The sequence below is a fragment of the Suillus bovinus genome (genome assembly GCF_016758785.1).
Source record: "Suillus bovinus strain UH-Sbo-P2 chromosome Unknown EDB93scaffold_40, whole genome shotgun sequence".
In the NCBI taxonomy this organism is placed as follows: domain Eukaryota; kingdom Fungi; phylum Basidiomycota; class Agaricomycetes; order Boletales; family Suillaceae; genus Suillus; species Suillus bovinus.
The window spans coordinates 29,020-55,970 of NW_024542096.1; the positions used below are offsets into that span (position 1 = coordinate 29,020).

Genomic DNA, 26,951 nt, shown 5'->3' on the forward strand with positions numbered 1-26,951 from the left:
CCAAATGGGTCATTAATTTTCTGCACAGTACAGCCTTCTAATACCCACACGCTTTCATCAGTATATCATAATATCTCTGACGAGCCTCCTTGGACCAGTTATCCTTAACCTTACAGATGTCTACGGTGGCATGTCTTAACATTGCGTTCTATACTAGAGTTTCGTTGTTCATTAATATTTCTCGCATGACCCTTTCCTTATTCCCGCTACCGTAAGGGAGTCACGGTGTTATGCAGATTGATTTCCCCGTTTTTGCGGTAAAATATCCGATTTTGGCGCCTCTTTATCTTCGCAATCCGATGGTTATATCCGCTCTCAGACTTCGTACGGAAAATTGATTATCGTAGTGCACGTCGCTCAGCGCTCAGTCCTCAGGTTCCTACCTCGTTCATTTGCCGCTGGCTACTAGACTATATGCTGTCTGGCTGACAACTTGTCAGAAAACGGTCTAGACAGGCATATCTGGCGTATGATGTTCACTGGGGCTTTGATCAAAACAGTAGGGCGGGCTATTGTCACTTCACAATAGTAGATTCTAACGTTGTCGACTACATAATAGATGGCGAAGATCCTATCCGAGTCCGTTTGCGTAAACAAGTTTGAATGATCCGATATCAGTAGTACGCACGACCTTCATAAGAGATGGTGAGGGTGTAAGACGACCGCGAGAATGAGTGGTTGAAGGGGAGATCGTGATTCGAGGTCAAACGCGACAGATACAAGACTTCGGTAACAACCACAGGGGTCAAAGTGGGTCGTAGACTTGTGCTGTGACTATGTCGTACTAGAAATCTCTTCATGAACGTACTGCCTCCGGCAATTGTAGCCTGAATGCCCAGTCCAACGATGAGCAGAAACGAGCAAGACAGCACAATTACTATTACAACCACATTACTCCCGGGCCTAAAAGGTATGCATAGACGAGCTATTAAATGGGAGAATGAATACACAGGTAAAACGCGCGACAATAAATCATTATGATATGAAGGTCGGATGCCTGGATATAACGATACTTTTCGAAAACTAGAGGTGGAAAATAAAATAAGGTATGGAGCAGGAATTGAAAAAGTTTGATTGTTCGATGATTTTGTAGATCACGTGAGTGTGGTTGCATTGAAGTAGCCCAGGCGTGATGTTGTCGTATTAAAAGCACCAAGGCGTGCTTGACTAGATGGTTTATTTGATGGACATAGCGAGGCCCAAGATGCTGGAAGGGTCGGTTAGCGTGCTTGAAATCAATAGCGCGGCCCTCGTACCTGGAATGCTTGCGTTGATGTTCGCAAGTTGATTCCGAGCTTCAGCCATGACCACCGCAAAGCCGCTAGGTAGGAATTAGTTTGTGGCTCAAACATTACCTGTGCATACGTACTGGTTCAAATGGAAGTCGATGTGGCTGGTAAACACATCATGAGATGCATTTCATGGAATGTAACGAGAATGCTTACCAATGGATAAACCACGGTCCAGAATTGTCCGTGACGAAACGTATCGTAACGTTATCCCCTGTTGATCCCATAGTTACTGTGTCTCTCCAGATTGGGTTGACAAAGTTTGTTGTACTGTTTCCCGAAGTTCTAACAACGGCAAAAGTGTGCTATGAAGAGCATTAAGACAGGGAATCGCATAGAAACGGCAGAATCACGTACTCCATGAAGGTGGATAGGATGCTATAACGAGAATGAATAACAAGAGTGAGAAACACTAAGAGAGACACTTACTGGGCCTCCGAAAGCTAAACCTGTGTTGGGGAAGGCGATTTCCACTACTTTATTCGAGGGAAGCTCGTATACGCTTCCGCTCGGCAACAAATCCGAGGGATGCTGTGCTCCACTGAGCATTTGCAACAGAACCGGCGTTGGAGGGTTGTGGTACGAAACATTGTTGACTCTGAAGACACCTTTCACAGTGGAAGCAAGTAAGTTGATGTGGACGTCCGCTTTGCCAATCTCAGGGAAACCGGGGACAGGAATGCTGTGCAAAGATGCAAGCTTCCCTTCGTTGAATGGCAAGATGTAGGGTCCAGGAGTGCTTGTAGGATCTTCATCGGGCGCGCCGTTGTACCGGAGGATGGCTTGACTCAAGCCACCCGCAAACGTTTGGTTTGGAGCGTTGGATGGTGCGCGAACCCAATAATTATCCACAGGCTGGTTTGCGTGGACGACGACAGAGTAGCGTTGGCCAGCGAGCACTGGAAGATAATCCACAGTCTCAGGGACAGTTTCGATGCCGTCTGCTTCAATAATTGTCATGGTATGGCCATCAATAGTGAAGTTATATGATGGGTCACAAGAAAGACCGAGAATGCGGAACCGATAACGTTTGCCCTGCTCGACATTGATGACAGAAAGAGGTGATTTGGGTCCGCCATGGTAGCGCCCAAGACCATTGATGAGGGTGGAGTTGGCGACGATGGGGGCAAAAATTTTATTTAACTTGGGTGTAGGATCGTGGTACCTGAAGGAACTTGTAAGATTTGGAATGCAAAAGGTTGACAAGATAACTCGTACCAGTCGGAAAGCGTGATTATTGTGCTCTCTATGCCAAAGCTGATCAATGCTCGGTCTACACATGGAAGCAAAGATACACACCGTCATCGACGTCATACAAGTCTTGATGGGGATCGTCAGGGTCATATATGATAAGTGGTCCTCTAAGACCGTCACCTGGACGTAAAGCTGTGTAGCATTGGTCGCATAGATAGTTGCGGACACTTACAATACTGAGTGGAAAAATGCGAGTGATACCTATCGTAAGACATAGTCTAGCATTCCTTCTCCATAGAAAATGAGAGCACGAACCAAAAAGTTCCAGTCTGGTTGGGTGCACTAAACTGGTGGAGGAAGGAGCGATTTTGGGGGATTGGACACTGAGTGATGAACGATGCGCCATCTGCCCAGTTCGTCTTCTTCTGTTGGATGCCATGCCAATGCTTTGAAGGGTATCAGGGAATTTGAGGTGAGAAAAAGAGTAAAGCACGTACTACGCTCGTCGATGTAGGCATATCTTTGTCATGTAGCCTGTTCACGACATTGATGCTAAAGTTGTCATTCTTCGAAAAATCAGCGTTAGACATCGATTAAATAATTGAGCAAACCTTCTGCGCCTTGATGAGAGGAGCAGGAAAAATCCCTCCTGCAAGTGTTGCCCTGTACAGGATAAAGATGAAAATGCGCAAGGGAGCATGTAAGCATTAACTCACGACCGTGCAAAGCCGTCAGGCGCGATCACTTTATTGACGATGACGAGTTCAGCAACAGGCTTGAGGGTGAACGGGGAGGCGCTAGACGGTGAGTTATCATAGTTAGATCTTGAAGATGCTACCGATACTGCATGTGACAGTGCAAGAAGGCAGCCAGCGAGAACGGTGCGGGGAAACATGAGATAAAATATGATGCTGAACCCTGACATCAGACGCGGATATCAGCTCAAAGGCAACGGAATGGACAGATAATGTACAGACTTGATTATCCGCGATAAGATTGTCGTACGGAAGTCGGCGGACGGGCGGGGCCTTCGGGTTGGTGGAGCCACAGATCACTCAGGATACGATGCGCTAGAAGACAAGGAGTGCACATTGTGAAGTTGGATATGCTCTGGCTTTTGTACAAGTTAGTAGAGATTAGTTGGTCTAGATCAAAACGGAAAGGAGCGAAGAACATGACGACAGATGAGCATCATTCAACGATTAAACTTAAAGCCACTAACAGCAAATTGGCATTATGAACTAGACTGCAGAAGTTGACGCTGAAACCTTGACGGTTTGGAAACCGCTCTTCCGGCACCACATATCAGACACTTGATCATTGTGACTAGGAGGCCTTCAGAGTGGATATATGGCTGGAAGCCGTTAGCTGTGTGTGATGGCAATAGTTGAACGACAAAATGGCAGAGTCCAGACAGGTCTCGTTGTCCGTTTCGGTAAGTTCCGCTCTACATAGTATAACTCTGATTATGGCCACATATACAGGTTGGACGGACATACATTTGATGACTTTGATCTCATGACAAAATTTTACAAGTGTGCAGGCCTAGTTGTCTTAGCCAATCAAAATAGTTCACGTAATTTATCTATTATAATACGTTTGAAGTTTGCACTGGTTGTTTTTTGTTGAAACTGTTTCCAAGTTCACGACGCATGTTGCAGTGATACATACATACAATTTCTTTTTCTTTTACTCTCCAGCTAACTGCCTAAACAGTGACGTTAAACTAAGTTTCTCGCCCTGAATACCATGGTTAGGACGCGACAATGGGGGCCAGCAAAGTCTCTGCTCGCGCTACTACCGCTCCTCATTGGATTGCCATGGCTTGCATTGAAGCACCAGTATTGTACGCGTTTTTGTCATTAATCCCGCATTGAACCCTGTCAACTTATTTTTCACCCGCAGCATTACCTACGCCCGTTGTAGACCAGTGCGTTATTCCTTCATGTCTCCAACTCGAGTCAATACTAACTAAAAGGTGCTTTACTTGTACGTTGAACCCAACCTGAATTCAACCACCAGATATGATCCTGTGACCTCTCTGCCTCAGCTCTCCGAAGCAACAATCCTGCAATATGCCAAGTATCTGTCAGAGGATATCGGATACCGCACGCCTGGCACCCGCGAACACGCACTCGCAGATGCCTGGATGACAGAAAAGGCTTACCAGCTCAAAGAAGAGTGTGAGCGTGTCGTGGCCACTCAACCCGGCCGTAAACTCCAGTGCGAGGTATGGAGGCAAGAGGGCAGTGGTAGTCATCGGTACGTCATCTAGTTCATCGCTTTCAATAACCTTCTGTGTCTTATATAACTTCCCGGTGTGCTCGATAGCTTCGATATGATGGCTGCGCGGCTGTATAAGCGTTATGTCAACTTGAGTAATATCATAATACGCCTCAGCGATGGCACGGACCAGGGAAAAGTTGACGCAGTGCTCGTCAACTCACATCTCGATAGCACCCTTCCTAGTCCAGGCGCTGCAGATGACGCGCTACCAGTTGGCGTGATGATTGAGTGCGTGCGGGTGCTAGTGAATACCCCTGGGTGGGAGCCAAAGCATGCAGTCATATTTTGTGAGTTTTGTCTAATTCAGATGCCATACCAGTAGAATCTGTGCTAATGCAGCCGCAGTGTTCAATAATGCGGAGGAATCTCTACAGGATGGTTCCCACCTTTTCTCGACCCAGCATCCTATTGCGTCCACGTGTGTTCCATAATTATTACTCCTCTTGCATTTCACCTTACATTGTTCTCCCAGTGTCCGTGCTGTCATCAATCTGGAAGGTCAGCTGTTCGCATATAGGACGTAGTTTTATGCAGCTGATATGGGTTCGTAGCTGCTGGCACCACAGGCCCCGAACTTCTCTTCCAGGCGACGTCTCACGAGATGATTCAGGCGTATTCTCACGTGCCTCGGTCAGTTTCATTGCTTTCTTTTTTTTCGGTCTTATAATACAAATGTACACAGACCATACGGAACTATCTTTGCAAACGAGATCTTCAGCTCGGGTGTGCTTCTCTCTGAGTGCGTCTCTTTGTCTTCCCTGAATTTTCTCGTACTAATACATGCTGTCGGCTGTAAGCACTGATTTCCGGCAGTTTGAGTACTACTTGAACGTCACTGGGCTTGACGTACGTCCGACCTTTCTTTCTACGTTTATCTCCTGCTTCTCTTTCGTCGGTAAAGTTTTAATGCTAACAGCACATAGATGGCAGTTGTTGGTAACAGTTACATGTATCACATGCGCGGGGTGCGTAACTTGACTAACTAAAATATCGGGATATACTAATGTGGTACAGGATCTGGTAGAAAACATCGAGGCAGGCGTTGCACAGGTCTGTTATCTGAACTTCCTAGATCTAATCTTGAGATTGATTCTCGTCCTCATCACTCCAGCACATGGCCGATAATACGTTCGCGCTCGTTAAACACCTCACTTCGCCCGCCTCACCGCTACCAGGGCTCGCCTCAGGCTACGGCCGCCCTCGCACCGTCTTCTTTACGTACCTTGGTGTATTTTTTGTCTACTCGTTCCGTACAGCTGAGGTGCTTTACTCGCTGCTTTTCATTGCTAGTTGTGTGCTTGTCAGAACCGCGGGCGGGCCCAGTGCAAGAGGTGCAACGATGGTGAAGGCATTATTTTCCGTGCTCTCCGGAGGGCTAGGAGCACTTGTGGGAGCGAATGCCGTTGCCTTCATGATGCAGCGGGTGTTGGGCCGGGGAATGAGCTGGTTCGGGGGCGAGTTTGAGCCGTTGATATTGTATGGCCCCGCAGCGATGTGCGGTGAGTGATTTTACTTCAGCATATGCTATGATTTTTCCCACAAGCCCATTTGACTCGTATTTGATTTCGTGCTTTGCGCTTAGAATTATGTCTATCTTGTTTCAATTCCTTCCTAGCATCATGACTCACAAATTTCTCCATGCAGGAGCGCTCATAACTCAGCTCCCTTTCGCCCCAGTACCTGAAAAAGCTCTCCTACATGCACAACTCCTTGCCTATGCGTTCCTGGCTGCAGCGGGCCAGTTCGCTGGTGTTGGATCAAGTGCGGTGTTCTTCCTTAGTGCACTCTCAACGTTTGGAGCCTTACTTGTTGATCGGGTGACTTCGTACTTGAGCGCCTCCTCCGCAAATGATGATGGGATAAAAATGATGCATGCAGCAGAAAAGATGCGAGATGGTAATGCTAATGGAGCGAAGGATGGGCGTAATAAGGTGGCTAAGCCGGAGGCCAAAGACGGCTTGGTGAGCTTGTGGACATATGCTCTGGGCCAGACCATCCCACTGTTGACGGGGACTCAATTGACGTCTGCGACTTTGGTTGTGTTCGTACCGCTAGTGAGTGATTTATCTTTTCATAGTCCTCTCCTCATACCTTTCACAGACTGGGCGTATTGGCTCTGAAGCACCAGCAGAGTACATCATCGCTTCCATTGTGGCGACTTTGGGTTCTTACACGCTTAATTTCACTACACCATTCGTTCACCGATTTGATCTGCCTGCTCTGCGTAAAGCAGTCACAATGTTGCTCCTTGTAGTGGGAGTATTGATGGCAGTGTTTGCCAGAAAGGATGTATTTGATAGAAATCATCAAAAGAGATTGTTTGTGCTTCATAAGGAAGACGTAAGTGCCAGATCCTGTGCAGTTTTGTAAAGGAAACTGAACGTGAACGATTCAGTTAAACACACGGGAGCAGCATCTCCATATTGCAGCAGCAGATGGCGCGCCTGGCTTTGACGACTTGGTCCATGACATCACGAGACACTTCGGCGTAGCCGGGGTGCCCCCAAAGGCTGTTATCATGGACGACTGGAACGGTGATTGGGATACATTATATCCATTTTCAGCGGTGAGACTTGATACATTCAGCACATTTATGGTGATGCTGACTATTAATTTGCAAACGAATATGGCGTCTGGGTGGTGTATTTGAACGTTGTGCAGTTCCTTTCACCATACAAGATTGACCTCCCACTAGACCCGGCGTATGACGCACCTTGGCCACCAGAAGAACAGTTTACGGTTTCAGCCGTCAATGATACCGTCAATGAGAGTAAGGGGACGAGGACTATGACATTGAAGATTGATCACCCGGGGATAATGTGGACTGGTGAGTTTATATATATGGTGGATGTCGCGTAGACTAAGCTCTTGGTGCAGTGATTGCATTCGATGCGCATGTACTAGAGTGGACGCTAGATAACAGTCCACCGGAGGAATTTGCACGACACCACATCAAAGAAGCTTCATTCTACGGGACTGACGTCTGGACGGTGGATATGACGATCAAGTGGCCGCCGCCCCCGAACGCGCATCCCAGATCGTCTGATGTGGATGGGTTGAGGGTAGACTTCATTGGGATTCAGGAGAAGCGTATGTGGCCCGCAAAAAAGGCTGAGGCGGATGGGCATCAAGTGATGCGGTTGTTTAAGGAGTTCGATGCGTGGCTGGATGAGAAGACAGGTGGCAGTGTGGATGCGCTGCTCATGGGTTGCGTGAGCGGAGAGGTTGTCGTGTAAGTTGGGTTGATAAAATATGGGACGATGAGTTAGACCATCGTTATAAACCCCCATAAAAATTCATTGATATCTCATTTCTTGTCCTTTGAATGAAAACGCCTAACAAAAAATGTTGCTCATTTATGTTTGTGACTCAAAATTATCCTCTTTGAAGCACAGAACAGTACCATTATACAGCACTGGTACTACGTGCTGCTCAAGCTTCGCCAACCCAAGGCCAACCCTCTGTAGATACCAGGACAGTCAGCATGGTCAAATGCATCTGCAGGGCAAATTCTTCCTACCTATACACACCCATGAAGGCGGTTCCTACAAAGCAGGTCAGTGGGTCAATTCTGCGCAGAAACCTACTCATGCTCACGTTAAGGGGTCCCGGCCCACATCCAAATCCATCGCAGCATAGATCATAAAATGGGTCGCAATTATGGGGGCATCCACTGTCATCTGCACTGGCAGGCAAAGACAAGACGGCAATGCAAACGGCGCTGAAGATGTGCAAAACGAAGGGGAGACGCATTATTTGTGTGAGGCGATGGGATATACCTCAGGAGGGCATGCTGCTTGCTTTTAAGTGCCCTGGGTTCCCTATGGTAGCCGGATTCAGAGTCCACACGAAACAAATGACACGCTCATCGGTCTTGCCAGCAGAGTGAAGACATCAAATCTATCCGGTTTGTGATGGATACAAGAGCTCCTTGTCGTTTTTGGCCTTTATTCCGAACATTTTTACTCATCACCGAGCCGCTTGGATGCTCGTGAGTTGGCCTGAAGGCTGAGGAACGAAACCCTGGAACCAAATAGATTGATATTACATGAAAAACTCTGGCCGTACCATTAGAGGAACGGAGAAGGCCAGTACATCCATAGCTTCGCCAGCAGATAGGCCCCGCCACAAGCATGGAGTCAAACGACGCTGGCGTGAGGCTAAAAAATCATTCACGCTGTTAGACCAGCAAGCCGAGAACATGACAAAGATGGCAGCAACGAGAACTGCTACATCACATGAGTCAGAGTCAACGATCGAGCAGGTGGCTTATTGTCCATCCTAGTACCATGAAGGGCAACATGAAGTTGTACACCAGTGAAGCTTGATGGGCTCGAACAATGCTCTTGCCTTGAAGGGCATGATGTCAAGTTTACAAGGCAAAAGAATGCTTGGAATGACGGTCAGTGTCATTCGATTCAACTGTTAGCATGGTCACCGTGATGTGGTGCATATGCGTGCGTGCGCTTGCTGGAACCATCTTGACGGGCTTGATAAATCAGTTGCATAACATTCCATGGCTGTTAATGGCAGTAGTATTCAATCGTCGGCCCGTTAGTGGTGCCGATTCCATGTCATCATGATGACCTCGGCGAATGCAGTGTGCTGGAAGGATTAATTTGGCCTGTCCGAATCTACAAGGGTCAGACTACGGCACGCGCTAAACATGAGGAGAAAGTCTAGAGCAATATTAATAAATGTCGGAGGTTGAATGTTGAACGTTGAACTCGTACCGAACCTGCTGGTTGCAAACGTACGATTTTTTTTTCGAGTCAAGGTTTATCTTCTGCGGGACCCGGGTGCACGTGATGAAGCGGCCAGGATGTTTCATGCATTTTCGGTCGTTCAACAGGTTCCTGGAAGCTTGCTCGTTCATTCTAAAGGACATGGTCGCGGTCTCTTCGTGCTGGTGGAGTGCATACAAGAATTGGGTGATGTCACTGTGGAACGGGCGGTGCGGTATCACCGCGTCGCGGAAAGACTCCGAAAGAGATAGGGATCCTGAATGTCGTTTATTGCAGTTTTCGAAGTCTGTTGTGATGTCCTCATAGATTGCAAACTCAACCATGTTCGTTAACTCGGCACCATGATAACATGTGAACTCAAAGCAACCCATGGCGTACCAAGCAAAAATAATAGCCTATATGATAGAACGTTAACACTGTGAAAGATATTTTTAGCCAAATGGGGCTAACCGACGTGTGTAATACGGCTTACGTACTTCGTATTTAGACGCACTTAAGTCCGATATGGTCGCGAGATAATTGAAATTGACTCCAGCCTAAGCAAACACATTTCCGACACAACTCCCTCTCCTATTCTACCACTAGCCATCCCTGCAAATGATCTTCTCGACCACCAGATTAGAATTGAATTTATCACCTTGGAAAAGTATTATGTCCAAGTCTCTCCACCGAGTCTCCGCTCTGTGGTGCACCGCCCCCATCTAGATGGGATGGATTACGGGGGAAAGTACTTGGTAGCAAATCCTAGGAGTCAGCACATGAATTTGCCTCGAATATTCAGGTGCAAAACCAGAGATTAATCCAAGAATTCCGATGGAGTCCCAGTGCTAGTCCGCTAGGTCAGTTTAGGTCCGAGGCCAAAAGAATCTATTGCAGCATAACTTATCTATGCGATATGACTTAACCTCTCTACCCTCTGCCGTCGCCGGTATGATGCGATGGGGGGGCCGCCGGCAGATGGCTTCTTGCCTCGAATAAACTTGAACTCTGAGAAGGTAGGTAGTATTAATGCTTCCCCTACAGAATATCGAGCATAAACTCACACTAGTTGCCTTTTGAGGACCACTCACGGGCCAGCTATATCCGCTGATAGAGTGAGAGTGAAGAGATGAAAAGAACGAACGGGCCGTCGTTGCATGTGCTTGCAGAATCGGAGAAGGCATGCGTACTGACTTCTCCAGCAAGGCCGAACAGATAAAGCATGCTGAGATGAATTAAGTGGTTCTGCGTTCCTGATTTGATTGGCACAAACACCCTGCTTAGCATAAAGCGCACATAGAAAAAGAACAAGAAACACATGTGACGTTAACCGAGAGGTGTGAGTACTTAAACGGCAAGGTGGGCCGGCCGGAGAATTTTGGGAGGTAGACCTATGTAGGCCTGGGCTCAAGTTTCAACACCAAACGTTGCCTTTTGAGGACCACTCACACCTGTGATATCTACTGACATAATCTGATTTGTCGCCATGCTACCGGTCGACTGCACTTCACGGATCCGTCAGTAAGTTCCGCTCGGACTTTATATACTACATAACCTCGAGATTCCCCACTAATCGCTCAGACCGATTGGACGTAGGCCTCGAGTTTCAACAGTGTCGAGCCCAACAGCGTCTATACCTGTGCCTGTATAAACAAGGTAAGGTTGTAGAGTATACGAGGGATTCCATCATCATCATCACTCGCCTCCCCGAAGAATGAATCTACATATCTGTCAATCCAAAGAATATGATCATGAGAACTTGAGATTATCAATAGACGCTCTGAGATCCTTCTTCGTCGATTGCTTTGAATTCTATCTGTGTCTTATTTTCAGCGCTTGATACTGAGTCATTTGCAGCTAGGCGAGGAAGGCTATACAGAGATTAGATCTGAGGTCGATCGTCTGGCTGGGGTGGGACTTGGCATGAGTTAGTCATTATGGTATACGGAACTTGAAGGCGCCAGCGTGGTCTTCAACCCCGCTTGAGAGAGTAGCAACGCACACGAAAATTGACTATCATGATAGCAAGGGTGTCCGCCCGGCTTGCGCACTTTCCCCCTGCAGACAACTGAGTATTGCAAGTGGGTGGAAGTAAGCTCACAGTCTCACAGTATTGTCTGTCTGCTGGAGTCCGGACGAGTTGTACATCGCCAGAAGAGGGAATGGCGATGCATCTGGGTTAGTCTTGAGCTCGCTTAGAATCTAGTGCGTGAAATTCAGTGACTAGTCGTCAACCGCCAGACCTGGTTACACACTGCAGGGGTGCACGATAAGTATCAGAACCTTAACCAACCATTGCAAGCAAATCCACAATATTTTAATCAAAAACAGCATTCCGGACCTAGCTAGCCTAGGTAGAATGTTCCAAAGCACCCTGGAAGACCTTTTGAATGAATGTGATTTCACTGGCGTCAAAAGGTCGCAATATGTCAGTTTCCCCGCTATGTCATTCTTGATGCAGCGGGATAGGGTCGGCATTGAGCCTTGGAAGATAGATTGCGCCGATTGTATTGAATCCGGAAACGTCGCTGTTCTGGAGATCAGAACAATCAAGGCACAGATGATATGTAGAAGGCGTGTACTAGTAGATGCTGATGGACGAGTGGAGTTTGGTGGGGTAGGTGGGCCCGGGTGGCGCCCAGTGTTTGGACAAATAATGAGATGCGGTGATGTTGAACCACCCGACTCGGTTCTATTAACACGGCGATTCGTACCTATCTCGCATATCACCCCACAACCTGACACAGTCCTCTTGTCAACAGTCAGGAGTCGAAGTACTTCGAAAATATATTAATAAGGCACTCATCACAGTACATTTAGAAAGTGCTCCGCGCGACAAAATTATCCTAGCCCAAGCGAAAGTTCTTCTGGGAAGGTTTATCGGGATCCTCAGGTTACCGTTCCGAAGATCGGCAGTAGGTCGACGAGCAGGCCGGGGCAAAAACGTCGAGCTAGTACTTTGAAGAATTATAAAAAAAAACTTTGTATATAAAGCTTAAAGTCCAACCTTATGTCAATATTAATATGGAAGTCGTAATGCTTAGTAGGTCACCGGTCACATTTATCTATTACTACTAGGGCATCTGCATGAAAAGGCTATACGGCACCAACAGACAGTGGATCCCAACTCCGAGGCAGCTGGTACGTACATATCAAACAGCTTGAATGCCAGCAATCTTCTAATAGTTCCGCATCATGATGATTCAATCCAAGCAAGGCACGAACTGAAACAGTATCGAAAGAAAGAGAGAGCAGGTGGAGAAATCGCAGTGGTTGCGCTTGTCAACGACCAATGATGCGCAATTGCTGTACTTATCTATCCAACGTTTCATCGGATGCCGCACAGGCAATCCGACTATCCATCCCAGGTATGTTACCCCTGAATCTTCTTCAATTATCTCGCTCGGCAGCATCAACTGCTGCTGAACGCCCGTTCTCGCAGGGCTGGCAGCTTGAGGAGCACCATCAACGATTCATGCCTTTCTCTGCCTCAACGCTTGGGGCAGAAGTGATGGTGGAGGTACAATGTTGGCGGGCGCGAGTAGTATGGTGTACTCCCGGTGTTACCCGCGAAGGACCCTACCGGTATGATCGTGCAAGACCGACACCGCCGCAGCGCCACAGCCCTCATTTCAGCAGAGATAAAAGGGCGCCTCCGAAACGATCTCCGAGTCGGCCCAACGATATGGCATGCCTGCGCGCTACTGCCAGGCCTGGTAATCAGTTGTGTAAAACAACGAGCCCATCCCGGTCCCAGGTGTCGGCCCGGAGTTGTTGCACGTTGAGATTGAAGCGTTGACGTTACAGTTGGTCGTAAAGACGGCGATCATGCAACCAAGTTCACGTATACAATTTCATCCGAATTACTGATTCAGATCACTCACAACTCGCTCTTATAGGCAGCCCTGTTAACAATTCCTGAATAATTCTAGCTCGATCATGCCATGATTTTAGCACACCCGGTGGGCCAGTTTGTCGCCGTGAAATACTAGAAAAAGTATGGTGTGCACAAGATTCGGAACTGCCATGCTCTAAAACGAGCTAGAACCGAACATGTGCCATTGATAAGAGACTCGGCCCTATAATACTTAATTCAACTCGGAGTGACCATTATCGGTTACGGTCTATTCGTGATCGGATCTCGTATTTCTGGCTTAAAAACGTGTTACAAACGGTAACAGTACGTCACAAGCAACCGCAACCGATTCAGATGATATTCGGTTTCCAGACTGTGTCGAACGATTTTCAGGTAAGATTTGCACATTTGCACATTATCTGATGGGCCGAATATGTTTGAATGATACCATGTGCAGATATATCTCCCGAAGAGAAACAATCATTACAAGACTGTTTTTCCGATAAATAGTACCAAGTGAGTCTATCACGGTTCTTCAACCCGCCATGCTCTCTTCTTCCAGTTCTTACGACGTACTTATTGTTGGTGCCGGTATAGCAGGGCCGGCCCTCGCCCATGCCCTTGCCACGAAGACCTTTGGCAAGCGTACTGCTCCCCTTCGGATAGCAGTACTCGAGCGGTCTTTCGCAAAGCCAGACCGCATGGTCGCTGAATTGCTCCAGCCTGGCGGTGTTACCGCTCTCAAGCAGCTTGGTATGGAGTCATGTCTTGAGACTTTTGACTCTGCTCCCTCGGCAGGTTTTTACGTTCTGCGAGGGGAGCATGGCATTTGCGCACCATTCCCTCGAGGCTATGAGGCAAGAGCTTTTGAACACGGGTCGTTTGTCATGTCCTTGCGCGACTGCGCACGCCGGGCCCCCAATGTCCAAATGATTGAGACCACAGTCACTGATCTCATCGAGAACGAGGAGACACATCGCGTAATAGGTGTCCGCGCCTCCCAAGCGGGTGGTCAGCCGGAGTCGTATTTTGCTGACCTCGTCATTCTCGCGGACGGTTCCTTATGCAAGTGGAGAACTACCGTTCTCGGACACATGCCATACGAGCCTGAGCAAAAGGGATACTTGGCAGGATTGATGGTGAAAGACCTAAAGCTGCCGGTGCCAAAGTATGCCACTATGATAGTACTGAAAGGCGCTGGACCGGTCGTCCTTTATGAGCTCCCCAACAATGAGCATAGAATGTTGGTTGAATTCAAGGAGCCACCGCCAGATCTCAAGGTTTGTGATATCATCTCGGTCATGATCGCCCCCACTGACTATGGATATTGCAGGAGCATATATTGCACGACGTTATTCCTCAGCTTTCGCCATCGATACGTGAGCCCATTCTCAAATCTCTGGAAACAGGGCGTCTCCGGCGTTCCCCGCATTATTATCTTCCGGCCATACCGCAGGGAGAACGTAGCAAGCCAGGCGTGTTTCTACTGGGAGATTCACTAAATATGCGCCACCCGCTAACTGCGGGTGGAATGACGGTCGCATTGAACGACGCGGTCATCCTCTCTGATCTTCTGGCCGACGTTGAGAGCTTTAGCAACTGGGATGAAATCTCGGCCGTCCTTCGGAAGTGGCACCAACTAAGAAAACCGCTCGCATCAACCATCAATACCATGAGCATGAGCTGGGCTGGCCTATTTGCAGCCGAAGGTGAGCCGAAATTAACTGTCAAATCTTCGAAGGCTTATGGTTGTTCCATGTGCGTAGGCGAGGCGTTTGACATTATGCAGGATGGAGCATTCAAATTTTTCGGGAAAGGTCCAGAGTATTCTGAGGCCCCCATGTCATTAGCAGCTGGGTCAGTAATCTCTCGATTGTGTTACGATAGCGCTAACCTGGTTGTGGAATTTCCAGAATAACTGCGTCTCCGTTATTGCTGGCACGGAGTTCTCTTACAATCGCGCTTTACTCCATTTGGGTATTATTTACCCACCCTAGACCGGGAAATAAATCTGCTCCGCCAATTTACGAATACCCGATACTTTTCGTAAAAGCACTTAACGTCGTAAGGTCATTTAATGCGCATGTTGGAACATGTTGACTAATTTTATGGTATAGATATGGACTATTGGGTCGGTCATGGGCCCAGTATTGTGGGCGGAGATGTGATGTCCTTCTCAACTTAGATTAGCGTAGCTTTCCGTTATCATGGCTCATGTACTGCGTCACTTACGATTAATATGACTGTCTCGTTGCTCTTCAGTACAGCATGGGCTTTGCGAGTGGCATAAATCCCTCAATTGGCGCCTTGTAGGGTCAATATAAGTAGTGTTATGCCGTGCTCATGTCGGCAGCGTCGATAGTTATGTACTGCCAGCGGGCGTCGTGAAGCGACTTGCACGTAACTTCACAAATGTACGGATGAGAGTCGGTCGAGTCGGAAGCGACAACTGGCTCGCTTTGGGACTCGCCGACGTCAACATTCGGATCAAAGAAAGCTGATATCGTGCGCAAATACTGGGCAAGTAACCCAATTCCTCTGTACGCTGCCTACTTCGTAACCCTAGTCTATGCATGTAGCACCGGTTTACTCTCCCTCAGTGTGGACTGCTCGTGTAGGATACGCGAGAAAGAACACCCGATGGTGATGCATGATGACGCGGATGCTGGTCTTTGTGGACGGTAAATCACCTATAGCGTTTCAAGGTCTGGAACATAGTGATCATAAATAAAATGCAATGCTTTATGTGACAATACCAAGGCTTGGGGATCGAGAACCAGGACGTCCGAGATGGTTGAAATATCCTGTCATTCGAATTTGTTCGAATCCGCTTCCTCTCGTATTTTGCGAAGATAGCATGACCAATAATCATATTCTGAAGTGTGGTTCTCGTCGCGTCATATATCGATTCAGGGAGTGACTGTAAATTCGAGACCAGCTTCCGGAATCCGCGGGCACCGTGCTTTAGTATGCGCAGCACATTCACCTTAACTTAACCTTATCATACGATCTCCGCGGGAGGCATGTTCTTGTAGAATGTCAAGTCTCCAGCTTCCACGTAGGAAAACGAGTGATTGATGTGCATGGATAAACGCCAGGATAAGTTAGAAAAAGAACCCCACAACCAGCGCATCGACATGGCCGCCTCTGAGTACTTCAAGAACCATGGTCCAGTCCGAGTACCCGTTGGTATGGTTCGTATGAATCAGTTTCTGGAAAACCTCGGACGTCTTCCACAGGCCCTTGGTGGTTGGTGACTAGGATTTGTGACTCCGTGACAAGTGACTTGAATTGAATTCTCCTGTCTGGTACTTTATGATATCTTGATCTGGATCCTGCGTGCTACGATCTAGTTATTGGATCGTCCATTCTCTGATTCTAATCATCCCACCCAACGAATTATTCATGACAGATATCGTAACTTCAAACCGTGATCGCCTCCTCCAAGCCGCAGTTGAAGGTACGAGTCTATCGCCCCGACTCAAATAGAACCTGAGAGAGCGCACTGAGCATGAGTATTTGATAGCAAAGGCATTCGCATACGTGCCTTACTCCAAATTTCGTGTAGGAGCTGCTCTTCTCACCGAGGATGGCGAAATCATCAAAGGTGCTAATATCGAGAACGCCTCGTACGGTGAATACGGTCTTTCAAGATTTTACTTGGCTCTTGCTACTCAACAGTCCTGCTACCATATGCAGGTGGTACTATTTGTGCAGAGCGTACTGCATTCGTGAAGGCAGTGGTGCGTTCACCTTATCTGGTAGCGTTCATGGGGGTCGATCTGCAACTAAACATCATGATATCAGAGTGAAGGTAAGCGTAAGTTTGCAGCGCTCGCTGTTACAACGTATGTTATCATCATCCTTGCTCCAAACCTTACACTACTTACCTAATACTAGCGACGTAGCCTCGCCAATTGCGCCTTGTGGGATGTGTCGCCAAGTAATTCGCGAATTCTGTCCCCTCGACATGCCCATCCTTTTGGCTGCATCTTCTTACTCAGACAAGGAAGATGGAGTACGAGAATGTACTCTTGAGGGATTACTTCCATTTAGTTTCGGACCTGAAGACTTGGAAAGAGATCGTGGTTAAGCTCCATTTTGATACCTCTTTGAACTCATCTAGGTCGTGTACACAATAAGAGAACATCATATCCTGTAGGCATGAATTCTGCAGTCTTATTAGGAGGAATGAATTGTCCTCTTCCGAGTCTAAGATGAGGTCTAGACTTAACCTGCCCGAAATGGTAGAAATTGTGTGGCTGTGAATGAAACCCTCGCGTCACTTTGACGCTGGCTGCGGGAGCAAGGGAACTTAGCTGGAACTGTGCAACAACATACAACGTGCACTACACACTTCTTCATCCACAACGTCCTGCATGGCTCCCTGGCACAGGACAGCCGCTTTTATATGGTCAACACTAGCTTTTCTTCTTTATTTTGGTTACACGTCTGCCGCTGATCCAGAACATGCCATAAACTACTTCAGCAATGCACCAACTCGGTTGTTCTTTTTCGACGATACTACTGTGAGTCATTCATATCTGCCTCAGGGTCCACTTAATAATAATTCACTTTATCCTCTAGAGTGTGATATACCATGATGCTATCTTCGGGGACATACATGTTTCTCAGGACGAAGGCAAGAGCTGGCAACGCGCGGATAACATACCACCTGGCGAGGCTGCAATGTTTATTGAGCACCCGTTTGACAATCGCGTGGTGCGTTACTGTTCATACTCTTATTCCCAGTATATCCCATCTACCTTGAACACACTGACGTGGCTTTCGAATTCTATCTAGGCATACGTGTTAACAAATTCCTACACGCATTACCGCACAGACGACCGCGGAAAGTCATGGCGCACGTTTACCGTCCCTGAGCTAGTAGCCTATGTTCCAAAACCACTATCATTCCACTCAGATCCTAAAAAGTGGGAGTATGCCCTCTTCCAGGCTACGAAATGCGACCAAATTCCCTGGGGAGAATGTCGAGACGTGGTGCGTACTTATTTACATATATATCTTACTTGCGTCCAAATTTCTATGTAGACATACTACACTACAGATGGATTTGTCTCATCACCAAAACTACTCCTAGACGACGTCTCGCGCTGCCAATTCGCCCACAGTAGCAAGGACTTCAAACATGATGCTCATGAAGACCTGATCTACTGCGTCGCCTATGACTCCTCCGCCATGTCTGGCTCCCACACTATTGCAAGCAGTCGTCTGTACTCCAGCACAGATTTCTTTACCACCAAGCAGAACGAAGACCTTGGTATTGGCAAGAATGCCAAGGGTGTCGTGGCATTTGCGATTGTGTCCAAGTTTGCTGTGGTTGCGCTCAAGGATTTGGCGCCCGGCAGCGAGGGTGACATGCTGTTATATGTTACTGTGAACACTAAGGAATGGGCGAAGGCACATTTCCCACATGCCTCCCAGGCGCGCTTGCGGGAGAACGCATATACCATCGTCGAGTCTACAGTCCACTCTCTAGCAGTAGATGTCGTCTTGCACGACATGACCTCTGTCGGTACCCTGTTTGTCAGCAACTCCAACGGCACCTATTTTGTGGAGAGCTTGATGAACACGAACAGGAACATGATGGGGTATGTTGACTATGAGACTATATATGGCGTCGAGGGTGTTGGTATTGCCAACGTTATCTCTAATGCACAAGACGTTGAGAGGAAGATGGCAACCAAGCAATTACAGTCGGTTATCACGTTCGATGACGGTGAGAACGATGTTTCTTGTTTTATTTTGGACTGGCCTTACGTCGTCGCAGGTAGCTCTTGGAATCCTCTTACCGCCCCTAGTGGCACCTGCTCCTCCCAGCCATGTTCGTTGCATTTGCACTCAGTAACAGACATGCATAACTACGGCTCCGTTTTCTCGTCCCCCGCCCCAGGCTTCGTTATGGGCGTGGGTTCCGTTGGAAAGGCGCTTGCGCCGTATGATGACAGCAACACCTACATGAGCACCGACGCTGGCCTGACATGGACCATGGTCCACGAAGGCGCATTTCAATACGAATTCGGCGATTCCGGAACTGTCATCGTCATCGTCGACGACGAGAAACCTACTGACTCCATCATGTACTCCACGAACATGGGTCAGACCTGGTACGTCTTCCCGCCCTGCCGCTCGCTGCATGTGCATACATGCGATTTTACTGAAACGCCCCGCCCTATAGGAATACGTACAATGTGGGGATCCAATTCCGTGCTAAAGGCCTGACGACGGTATCAGATTCGACATCTCAGAAGTTCCTCCTCCTCGGCCAGGTCATGCGGCAGTCCCAACAATCCGATCAGGGCCGCAACGTCGCCATCTACCTCGACTTCGCCACCCTTGGGCGCCCACAGTGTGGTCCAAACGATAAGGAGTCATGGTATGCAAGAGCCAGTACCAAATCAGAGTGCATCATGGGTGCCAAGGTCTGTTACTGAGATGTAAACTTGTCACGAGAATGGTCTTACTCATATACTTCAGCAATGGTACACCAGACGCAAGGCTAACGCAGATTGCTACATGGGTGAGAAGTTCCATGATCCGGAAGTTCATGATGATAAGTGCCCATGCGAGGAACATGATTATGAGTGGTACGTTGTTCCTGGTTACTCTGCCCATCATAACCGCTCATGCGTTCTAGTGATTACAATTACGTGCGGAGTGATGGTAAATGTGTGCCCTCAGGTCCGGAGCGCATACCCAGCACCCAATGTACCCTTGGGACTTCCGACGAAAAGTACATGGGTTCATCGGGATATCGCAAGATCCCAGGCAATAAGTGTGAAGGCGGCTCTCGCATGGACGAGCCCATGTCTAAAGACTGTTCTGAAGGTGAGTGCTTTAGAGGTGATGGAGGGTCTGGGTCTCATGAGTCATTTGCAGCTGAACCTGTTGAAGGAGCGATCGTTCACCAGATTGTATGTTTCTGTTCTCGCTTTTCTTCCCAGTATGGAAACTTACGATATTATAGCATCCATTCCCTAGTGATATCGTACAGAGCGAGTATTTCAAGGACTCAAAGGTGAGCGTCCTGTACATCTTACCATATCAATACCTCAGCTCACGTCTGCCTCCATAGACGGTCCTCGTTCGTCTTGCCGACTTCACAATATGGCAATCTAGCAATGAGGGTTACACATGGGAACAAAAGTTCTCAGAGGAGCGTTTCCTAGCATTCTATATGCACACACACAGCAACGAACGCGCATACCTTATCACCGACTCCAATAAGTTCTACTACACAACAGACACAGGCCGCTACTGGCATCCCTCCGAAGCGCCTTCGCCTCCCAACACCTTCGGGGCCCAAGTGCTCCGCTTCCAGCCCAAGACTGACTATCTCATCTGGATTGGTAATGTGGACTGCCAATCAGGGTACGAAAAGTGTCGCGCGCAGGCCCAGTACACATGGAACCATGGACGGAATTGGCAGTTGGTGGAGGACTACGTCGTCAACTGTGACTGGGCACGCGATGAGGAGCTGCGGATCGATTCATCTCAGATCCTATGCGAGTCGTATGCAGACAAACAGGGCTCGCAGGTGTTTTTCGGGAGAGAGAATGCGTTACAGCTTGTGTCTGGGACAGACTTTTATGCGACGAAGACAAAGTTGTTTGATCACGTCGTGGGGTTCACCAAGTTTTCAGAGTTTTTGATCGTGGCTGAGGTGAGTTTTTTTACTTGTTCTGTGCGTGCGCTGTTGATTGACTAGTTTTGTACATGCAGTACCTCCCAATGAGGGGCACGCTTAACCTGCAGGTTTCACTTGATGGACGGACGTTTGCGTCTGGAAATTTCCCTCCTGGCATGCATCCAGATTCCCACGTACGCAGCTCGCCCTAACTCTACAAACGATAGGATTGTTCATGATGTTTTCTAGGCATACACTGTCCTCGAGTCAAGCACTGACTCGATTTTCCTACACATGACCATGAACGAGGTTCCGACGCCATGGGGCAACATCCTCAAATCCAACTCCAATGGAACTTACTTTGGGCTGTCCATCGAGAACGTGAACAGGAATAATGCCGGCTATGTAGACTTTGAGAAGTTCGTGGGGTTAGATGGCATTGCGCTGATTAACGTAGTGGCCAATCCTGCAGAGGCTGCGCTCACAGGACGTAAGGCTCTGCAGACGAGGATCACGCATAATGACGGTATGCCTTGTTTCATGGGTATCTTTTGCTTCTTGTTGATCGTTGCTCGTTGCGTCAGGTGGCACGTGGAAGCCGCTTCTACCTCCTTTAGTGGATTCGCTAGGTCAGAGGTACCCTTGTACATCAGTGGTATGTTGTGCTTTTGTGAGCATCACTGTCAATTGACTTATTTTGTCGTGTGCAGGCCTGTGCACTCCACGTTCACGGGTATACAGAACGCTTTGACGCTCGGGCAACATATAGCAGCCCATCCGTCGTCGGCGTGGTGATGGCAGTCGGGAACGTGGGTGAGTCACTCGCCACGTACACGGAGAGCGACACCTTCCTGTCCCGGGATGGCGGGTTCACATGGCAAGAAGTTCACAAGGACGCCCATCTCTGGGAGTTCGGCGACTCAGGGTCTATCATCGTGATTGTGAACGATGAGGAGCCGACAGACCACGTCCTGTTTACCATAGACGAAGGTCTTACTTGGCGAGAATTCAAGTTCACATCTGAGAAGATCAGAGTGAGGGATATTATGACGGTGCCAGAGGATACAAGTCGGAAGTTTATGCTCCTGGGTCGGTACCCTGCGACGGCTGGCTCGGTGGTCGTGCACTTAGATTTCTCATCTCTCACGCATAGAAAATGTGAGTAGAGCGCTCTTATGCTCTATGGTTGATGTTAAACACACCATTCCAGGCCTCGTGGATGTAGAAAATCCTGGAAATGATGACTTTGAGCTATGGAGTCCCAGCGAGGAAAGAGACTCGCTTTGCTTGTTCGGTCGACAGGTGAGTCGTCCTAACTTAAGTTTTTCCGTTGTCACCCATGTCATGTGCAGACGCTCTACCACCGACGTAAACGTGATGTGAACTGTGTCGTTGGAGACACGCCCAAGGCACTAGACAACATTGTACGGAATTGCACATGCACCTCGGAGGACTTTGAGTGGTGAGTCACGGGTATGATACCACCTGCTTGGAGCTAATTTAAATCTGGGACCAAAAACAGCGAATTCAACTATGTCCGCAACGGGCAAGGTGAATGCGTTCTTGTTCCAGGCACGATTCCACGACCGCCCGATGATTCATGTCGCAACGGAGAAGACTACTGGTATGAACGCACGGCGTACCGCAAGGTGCACTATTCCACTTGCGAGGGCGGCGACCGCATAGACCGAGGCACGGCACACCTGTGTCCCGGCATTAATGGCCACAGCGCGATGTTCTGGATGATGGTCATTTTGTTTCCCTTTGCAATCACAGCGCTTGTTGCATGGTGGTGGTACAACAAGAGCGGAATGGCGAGAGGGCAAGTGACATCTACTTTATGTGCGCGTGTTGTATGTTTATCGTTGACACACAGGACGATTCGTTTACCCGGAGGCGACTATTCGCATGGGTCAGGGTCTGGTGCGATGGCTACGCTGGCATCTGTACCATGGTTCCTTCTCGGGCTTGCCGGCATCGCGTTCGAATATGTAGCGTCAAACCTAGAATCTGTATCGATGGGCTACCGTGCGAGGCGTGGATATAGGGATGTACCTGTAGACGAGGATGCGCAGGTCCTGCATTTCGAGGATGAGGAATGAACGGGGCAGAGGTCTACATATGCATAGACAAGACTGCTTTGACTACATATATATAATAGCTCATACTTGGAATACTTATCCTTGTAGGTCATAGCCAGTTGCTTTCCTATGTATTCTGGTTCTTATTTTTCTTTGGGTATCATGTCGTGAGATGCCTTCGTCCGATGGTATTTAATCAAGCGCATGAATTGGACTAAGAGGATGACATTAGTACTTTGCAGTAAATAGCACAGCGGATACAGTGATAGCAGGTATACAAAGGGTGATCGTCCAAATTCGATCTTTTGACTAGTCTATAACACCAAGATGATCTTCCTTGATCGTTCCGATGGCAAACTGACGTTGCGTTAACAGTTATAGTCGCACTAAGATTAAAAGACTCACGATTTCGGTAGCGTCCACGCGCGTTCCAACAATTTTTAATCGTACACGAGTGTTCTTCTCGATGATCTGTTCGAGACAAGGTAGGGATATTAGGGGGACGACACATAAATGGACGATACCTGATCCTCTGATGCAAAGGATGGTGGATTTGAGGTTGGGTCAAATTTCATGTCCGGATGTATCAGCTAGAAATGGTACGAGATGCTGAGTGAAGCAGAATGGAGGGGTATTCAAACTCACTTGGTGAGACACGAAAACTGTCAACGGCCCGACGTCAGCAAAGAAGCCCATCTACGCGCTATTCAGTGCGAGTCAAGGAGAGGTAACGGGGTTTGGAGCACCTTGTTAACGTTATTCACGACCCCATCGACCACTTCTCCTTTGAATGGCTTGAAGACTATTGCACGATAGCGGGTGATGAATTCGGCCTGGCCACTTCCGCTCAGTACCATGCCTTTTCCGATATCCAGGATAGAGACGACAGCGATAATGTATCCGAAAGCGCCTGAACATGTTCCCTCGACGTCTGAGTAGAGTTTTGACTCGAGGAACTGGAGCATCCGAGGCCCAAAGTATGACGGATGGAGGAGAATTGTGTGCGTCAATTCTTTCTGAGCATTGAAGTTTGGTCATGATAGATTTCATGGTGACGGATATCTGGGAGAGATGTACTCACGATGAAGAACATATTGGCTCGGTTGACGCACGAGCGATCGCGAGTTGATGGATCACAGAACGTAGTAAAGTTGTTCCTCCCCAGATGCGGCAGATGATGTAATACAGCCGAGGCAATGATGACAAGTTGCAATTGAGTAAACTTTTCTGGGAGTCAGGATATTGGTTCGATGTTAATGGAAAATTGCTACTAAATACCTACTTGGACTGTAAGTAGGGTACTACCATAGTTTCACTACAATAAGTACTTGCTTGCGCTCACTTTACCAAATAATCGTGTCAAACAACCACTGTAAGTTCAAGATATTAGGTGAAATAATTGTAGTGAACGACTCATGACGGGTCCGCGCCAGGATCAGTCTCAATCACTCGAATTCCGCATGCTGCCATGAACAAGAAATGTATTGCCCTTGCGGATCTACAGGGACAAATAAGCATATTGACCGAAATTATCGAGTGAGTGCGTACCTTCCAGGAAGTACTAGGAGTTGAAATAGTGTTCAAAGAGGTTGCCACTGAGACGTGTGATGCAGTCTTCGGACTACTGAATGTATATCCGCTTGGAAAATATGTTATCAGAGTAATGGTCGAAACTGATCAGACCGCCAAGTGTGACGCGCAAGTTATTCCGGGCAGCCTTGTTGATTTGAAGATTTTGAAGTGACTTTGTTTGTAATATCGTCAAACTTCAAACAAATAAGAATGGTGTCACAGAATTCGTTTCCCCTGCACCTCAAAAATAGCTGTGAAATGAGTCCTCTGTACGAACATCAAATGATACAGTCACCGTTCTAACTGCAAAGCCTCGTGACTGAGTCACTTGCCATTGTGTCAAGAACAAAGATGGATAGACAGAGCCGTTGTGGGAAGTGTACAAAAAGATTGGCCAACGTGGGGATCGAACCCAAGACCTTCGCGTATCAAGTTCCTCGGTAAGGGCGTGAATACCGGTCACACACACGCTCTTAGCAACGAACCGTATTAGCACGACGCTCTAACCAACTGAGCTAGTCGGCCTTGCATGGCGAGCTGGCAAATATGTTGAAGAGAATGGGACAACCTCTCGCTACTACTTGGCCTGCCACTAGTGCAAGATTGGGATGTCGGACAATTGAATTAAGTTGTAGATGAATATTGATATTGTGCAGATGCCAGCAGATCTCACTTCGGTACTCCATTTTCGCTGGGAAGGCCTGGCTAGGTGGCCACTGAAGTACTATCATTCCTGGGAATCTGCAACTGGATGTAATATGCAAATTGTTCAAAACACCTCAATGCGCTGCTTGAATCACCTCGAAAAACTTTAGATGCATGTAGGCTACTTAGAGATGATGTACTGTCCAAGTAGAATAGAAATTTCTTGAGTGTTGCAGCTGCGAGAGACGGAATAGTGGTAATTTGCAACCTTGTATAATCATAAATGATCCAGATCCCATAGATCCTAGAGAGATAGTCAAAAAATTACACCCAGGGTATATCAAACACCTTGTCAGGGTGTCAGAACACAATTTCGATAGAGGTCATTCTCTTGTTTTAAGATGCTATAGACGGAGGATTGTGGACATGTATGAAAGCATGACAACAGATAGGAGAGTGTAAGAAAGTCAATCTCCTCTACGGCACACTCGGCTTGATACACGGCACTTTCCAGTCAGTCGCATTCACATTGTTCTCGTATCCTCGTAATGCCTCCAAACCGCTGGTGAATTGTTACAGCGAAATTTGCAGCACTTCAACGACCACCTGGAACTCAAGAAAAATCAACGCTATGATGGTTTATTTAATCCCCCCCGTTCTCGCAGGCGCCGTCTCAAAAATGACAATAGTGTGGCGCCTGAATTCCCGCAAGATATGATTCCCCCAAATTCGATTCAACAACCATCCAGGTATCAACCGCGGCTGCCAGTGCCTGTCACTCATTCCTCAATGTCAGCCATGGATCTGCCCCCACCCGGCTATGCACCTCCATATTATTCAATGCACCATTCTGTACCTCGGTCTCCACCTGTTCTTCACCCTCCCTTCGCACCGGTTGATAGACCTCTCGCTAGTATGTCTCAGGATTTTCGAGTTGGTGGAGTGCAGATTCTAGAGATTAGAGGTAGAGCGGGATAGAAAGGATCTAACAGGTAAGAGCAAGTCTCAGTCTCTAGAAAGAACTCATATTGACGAAGCGTGTACCTAACAGGTAAGAGCAACTACGCTAAGTCAGTTAAGTGTAACAATAACGGTAAAGGTGTAGACTCACATCTCAGTCTCTAGAAAGAACTGAGACGCTCGCAACGGTTGGGCGCTAGTATTTATACGGTAAGCGCTCTCGATTATTTTGAAGGTAAAAATTTACTTTGGACCATTTCGGTCCCGACGTCAACAGGTACTCCCTGTTCCTTCCGTCCCCAGCACACTTCTTGCGCTCGTACCCTCTACTCCTCCTCCCGTTCCTCTCCGGCTTCGGTATCTTCGGACTCAGCAGAATCGGATGTCAATACTCCCCCTCAAGCGCAAGCCAGGCTCATTCGCGTGCGTAGCTTCTGAAGGCGTGGACGAGGGAGTGCCTTGGTGAAGGCGTCGGCTATGTTGTCCTCGCTGGGGCAATAGTGGAGCTTGAAGATGCCGTCCTTGACGTGGGATCAGACGAAGTGGTAACGGAGGTCGATGTGCTTAGTGCGGGACTGAAACTTCCCATTCGTTGCGAGGGCTATGGCTGCCTGATTGTCGCAGAAGATGGGAATCGGTTGGGGGGCAGGGTCGTAGAGTTCGCTGATCAGCAACTGAAGGTAAAGTAGCTCACAT

At 48.0% G+C, this 26,951-nt stretch overlaps 6 protein-coding genes and 1 non-coding gene across 7 annotated transcripts; 4 read left to right on the top strand and 3 right to left on the bottom strand.

Moving 5' to 3' along the window:
- Positions 1–947: 947 nt before the first annotated feature.
- On the bottom strand, positions 948–3,538 carry EDB93DRAFT_565784 (laccase). The gene is made up of 14 exons (XM_041456736.1): positions 3,461–3,538; positions 3,200–3,401; positions 3,095–3,146; positions 2,981–3,049; positions 2,799–2,929; positions 2,716–2,744; positions 2,589–2,663; positions 2,508–2,535; positions 1,719–2,454; positions 1,647–1,667; positions 1,446–1,594; positions 1,370–1,393; positions 1,257–1,321; positions 948–1,207 (listed from the first exon to the last, which is right to left on the bottom strand). The coding sequence occupies exons 2-14, from the start codon at positions 3,376–3,378 to the stop codon at positions 1,095–1,097; spliced, it is 1,671 nt and encodes a 556-aa protein (XP_041306206.1). The 5' UTR covers positions 3,379–3,401; positions 3,461–3,538; the 3' UTR covers positions 948–1,094.
- Positions 3,539–4,232: 694 nt separating this feature from the next.
- EDB93DRAFT_1088015 (uncharacterized protein) lies at positions 4,233–8,005 on the top strand (the record flags this gene model as incomplete). The annotated part of the gene is made up of 18 exons (XM_041446096.1): positions 4,233–4,329; positions 4,389–4,413; positions 4,506–4,745; positions 4,815–5,056; positions 5,115–5,187; positions 5,242–5,267; positions 5,321–5,399; positions 5,452–5,508; positions 5,567–5,615; positions 5,693–5,734; positions 5,784–5,819; positions 5,881–6,268; positions 6,414–6,586; positions 6,701–6,823; positions 6,870–7,109; positions 7,165–7,335; positions 7,431–7,596; positions 7,647–8,005. The coding sequence occupies 18 exons, from the start codon at positions 4,233–4,235 to the stop codon at positions 8,003–8,005; spliced, it is 2,586 nt and encodes an 861-aa protein (XP_041306207.1).
- Positions 8,006–13,894: 5,889 nt separating this feature from the next.
- Positions 13,895–15,517, top strand: EDB93DRAFT_1088072 (squalene epoxidase-domain-containing protein; the record flags this gene model as incomplete). Its single annotated transcript, XM_041446100.1, has 5 exons — positions 13,895–14,629; positions 14,683–15,058; positions 15,116–15,206; positions 15,263–15,413; positions 15,467–15,517. 5 exons carry the CDS (start codon positions 13,895–13,897, stop codon positions 15,515–15,517), a joined length of 1,404 nt encoding a protein of 467 aa, XP_041306208.1.
- A 1,132-nt stretch (positions 15,518–16,649) lies between these two features.
- EDB93DRAFT_1154504 (cytidine deaminase-like protein) lies at positions 16,650–17,583 on the top strand. Its single transcript, XM_041449826.1, has 5 exons — positions 16,650–16,809; positions 16,876–16,983; positions 17,049–17,092; positions 17,157–17,197; positions 17,250–17,583. Exons 1-5 carry the CDS (start codon positions 16,755–16,757, stop codon positions 17,440–17,442), a joined length of 441 nt encoding a protein of 146 aa, XP_041306209.1. The 5' UTR covers positions 16,650–16,754; the 3' UTR covers positions 17,443–17,583.
- Positions 17,584–17,618: 35 nt separating this feature from the next.
- EDB93DRAFT_1321681 (uncharacterized protein) lies at positions 17,619–23,257 on the top strand. Its single transcript, XM_041454944.1, has 19 exons — positions 17,619–17,878; positions 17,937–18,071; positions 18,153–18,350; positions 18,402–19,089; positions 19,141–19,477; positions 19,549–19,792; positions 19,848–19,957; positions 20,008–20,198; positions 20,250–20,284; positions 20,338–20,388; positions 20,446–21,033; positions 21,093–21,191; positions 21,247–21,523; positions 21,582–21,652; positions 21,708–22,155; positions 22,208–22,299; positions 22,350–22,459; positions 22,520–22,819; positions 22,874–23,257. The coding sequence occupies exons 1-19, from the start codon at positions 17,729–17,731 to the stop codon at positions 23,097–23,099; spliced, it is 4,350 nt and encodes a 1,449-aa protein (XP_041306210.1). The 5' UTR covers positions 17,619–17,728; the 3' UTR covers positions 23,100–23,257.
- A 130-nt stretch (positions 23,258–23,387) lies between these two features.
- On the bottom strand, positions 23,388–24,171 carry EDB93DRAFT_1241348 (RNA polymerase Rpb7; the record flags this gene model as incomplete). The annotated part of the gene is made up of 6 exons (XM_041451864.1): positions 23,388–23,435; positions 23,484–23,549; positions 23,603–23,668; positions 23,724–23,774; positions 23,825–24,094; positions 24,160–24,171. 6 exons carry the CDS (start codon positions 24,169–24,171, stop codon positions 23,388–23,390), a joined length of 513 nt encoding a protein of 170 aa, XP_041306211.1.
- An 870-nt stretch (positions 24,172–25,041) lies between these two features.
- EDB93DRAFT_t77 lies at positions 25,042–25,175 on the bottom strand. Its single transcript has one exon. It is a non-coding gene; the product is annotated as a tRNA-Ile (tRNA).
- Positions 25,176–26,951: the final 1,776 nt, after the last annotated feature.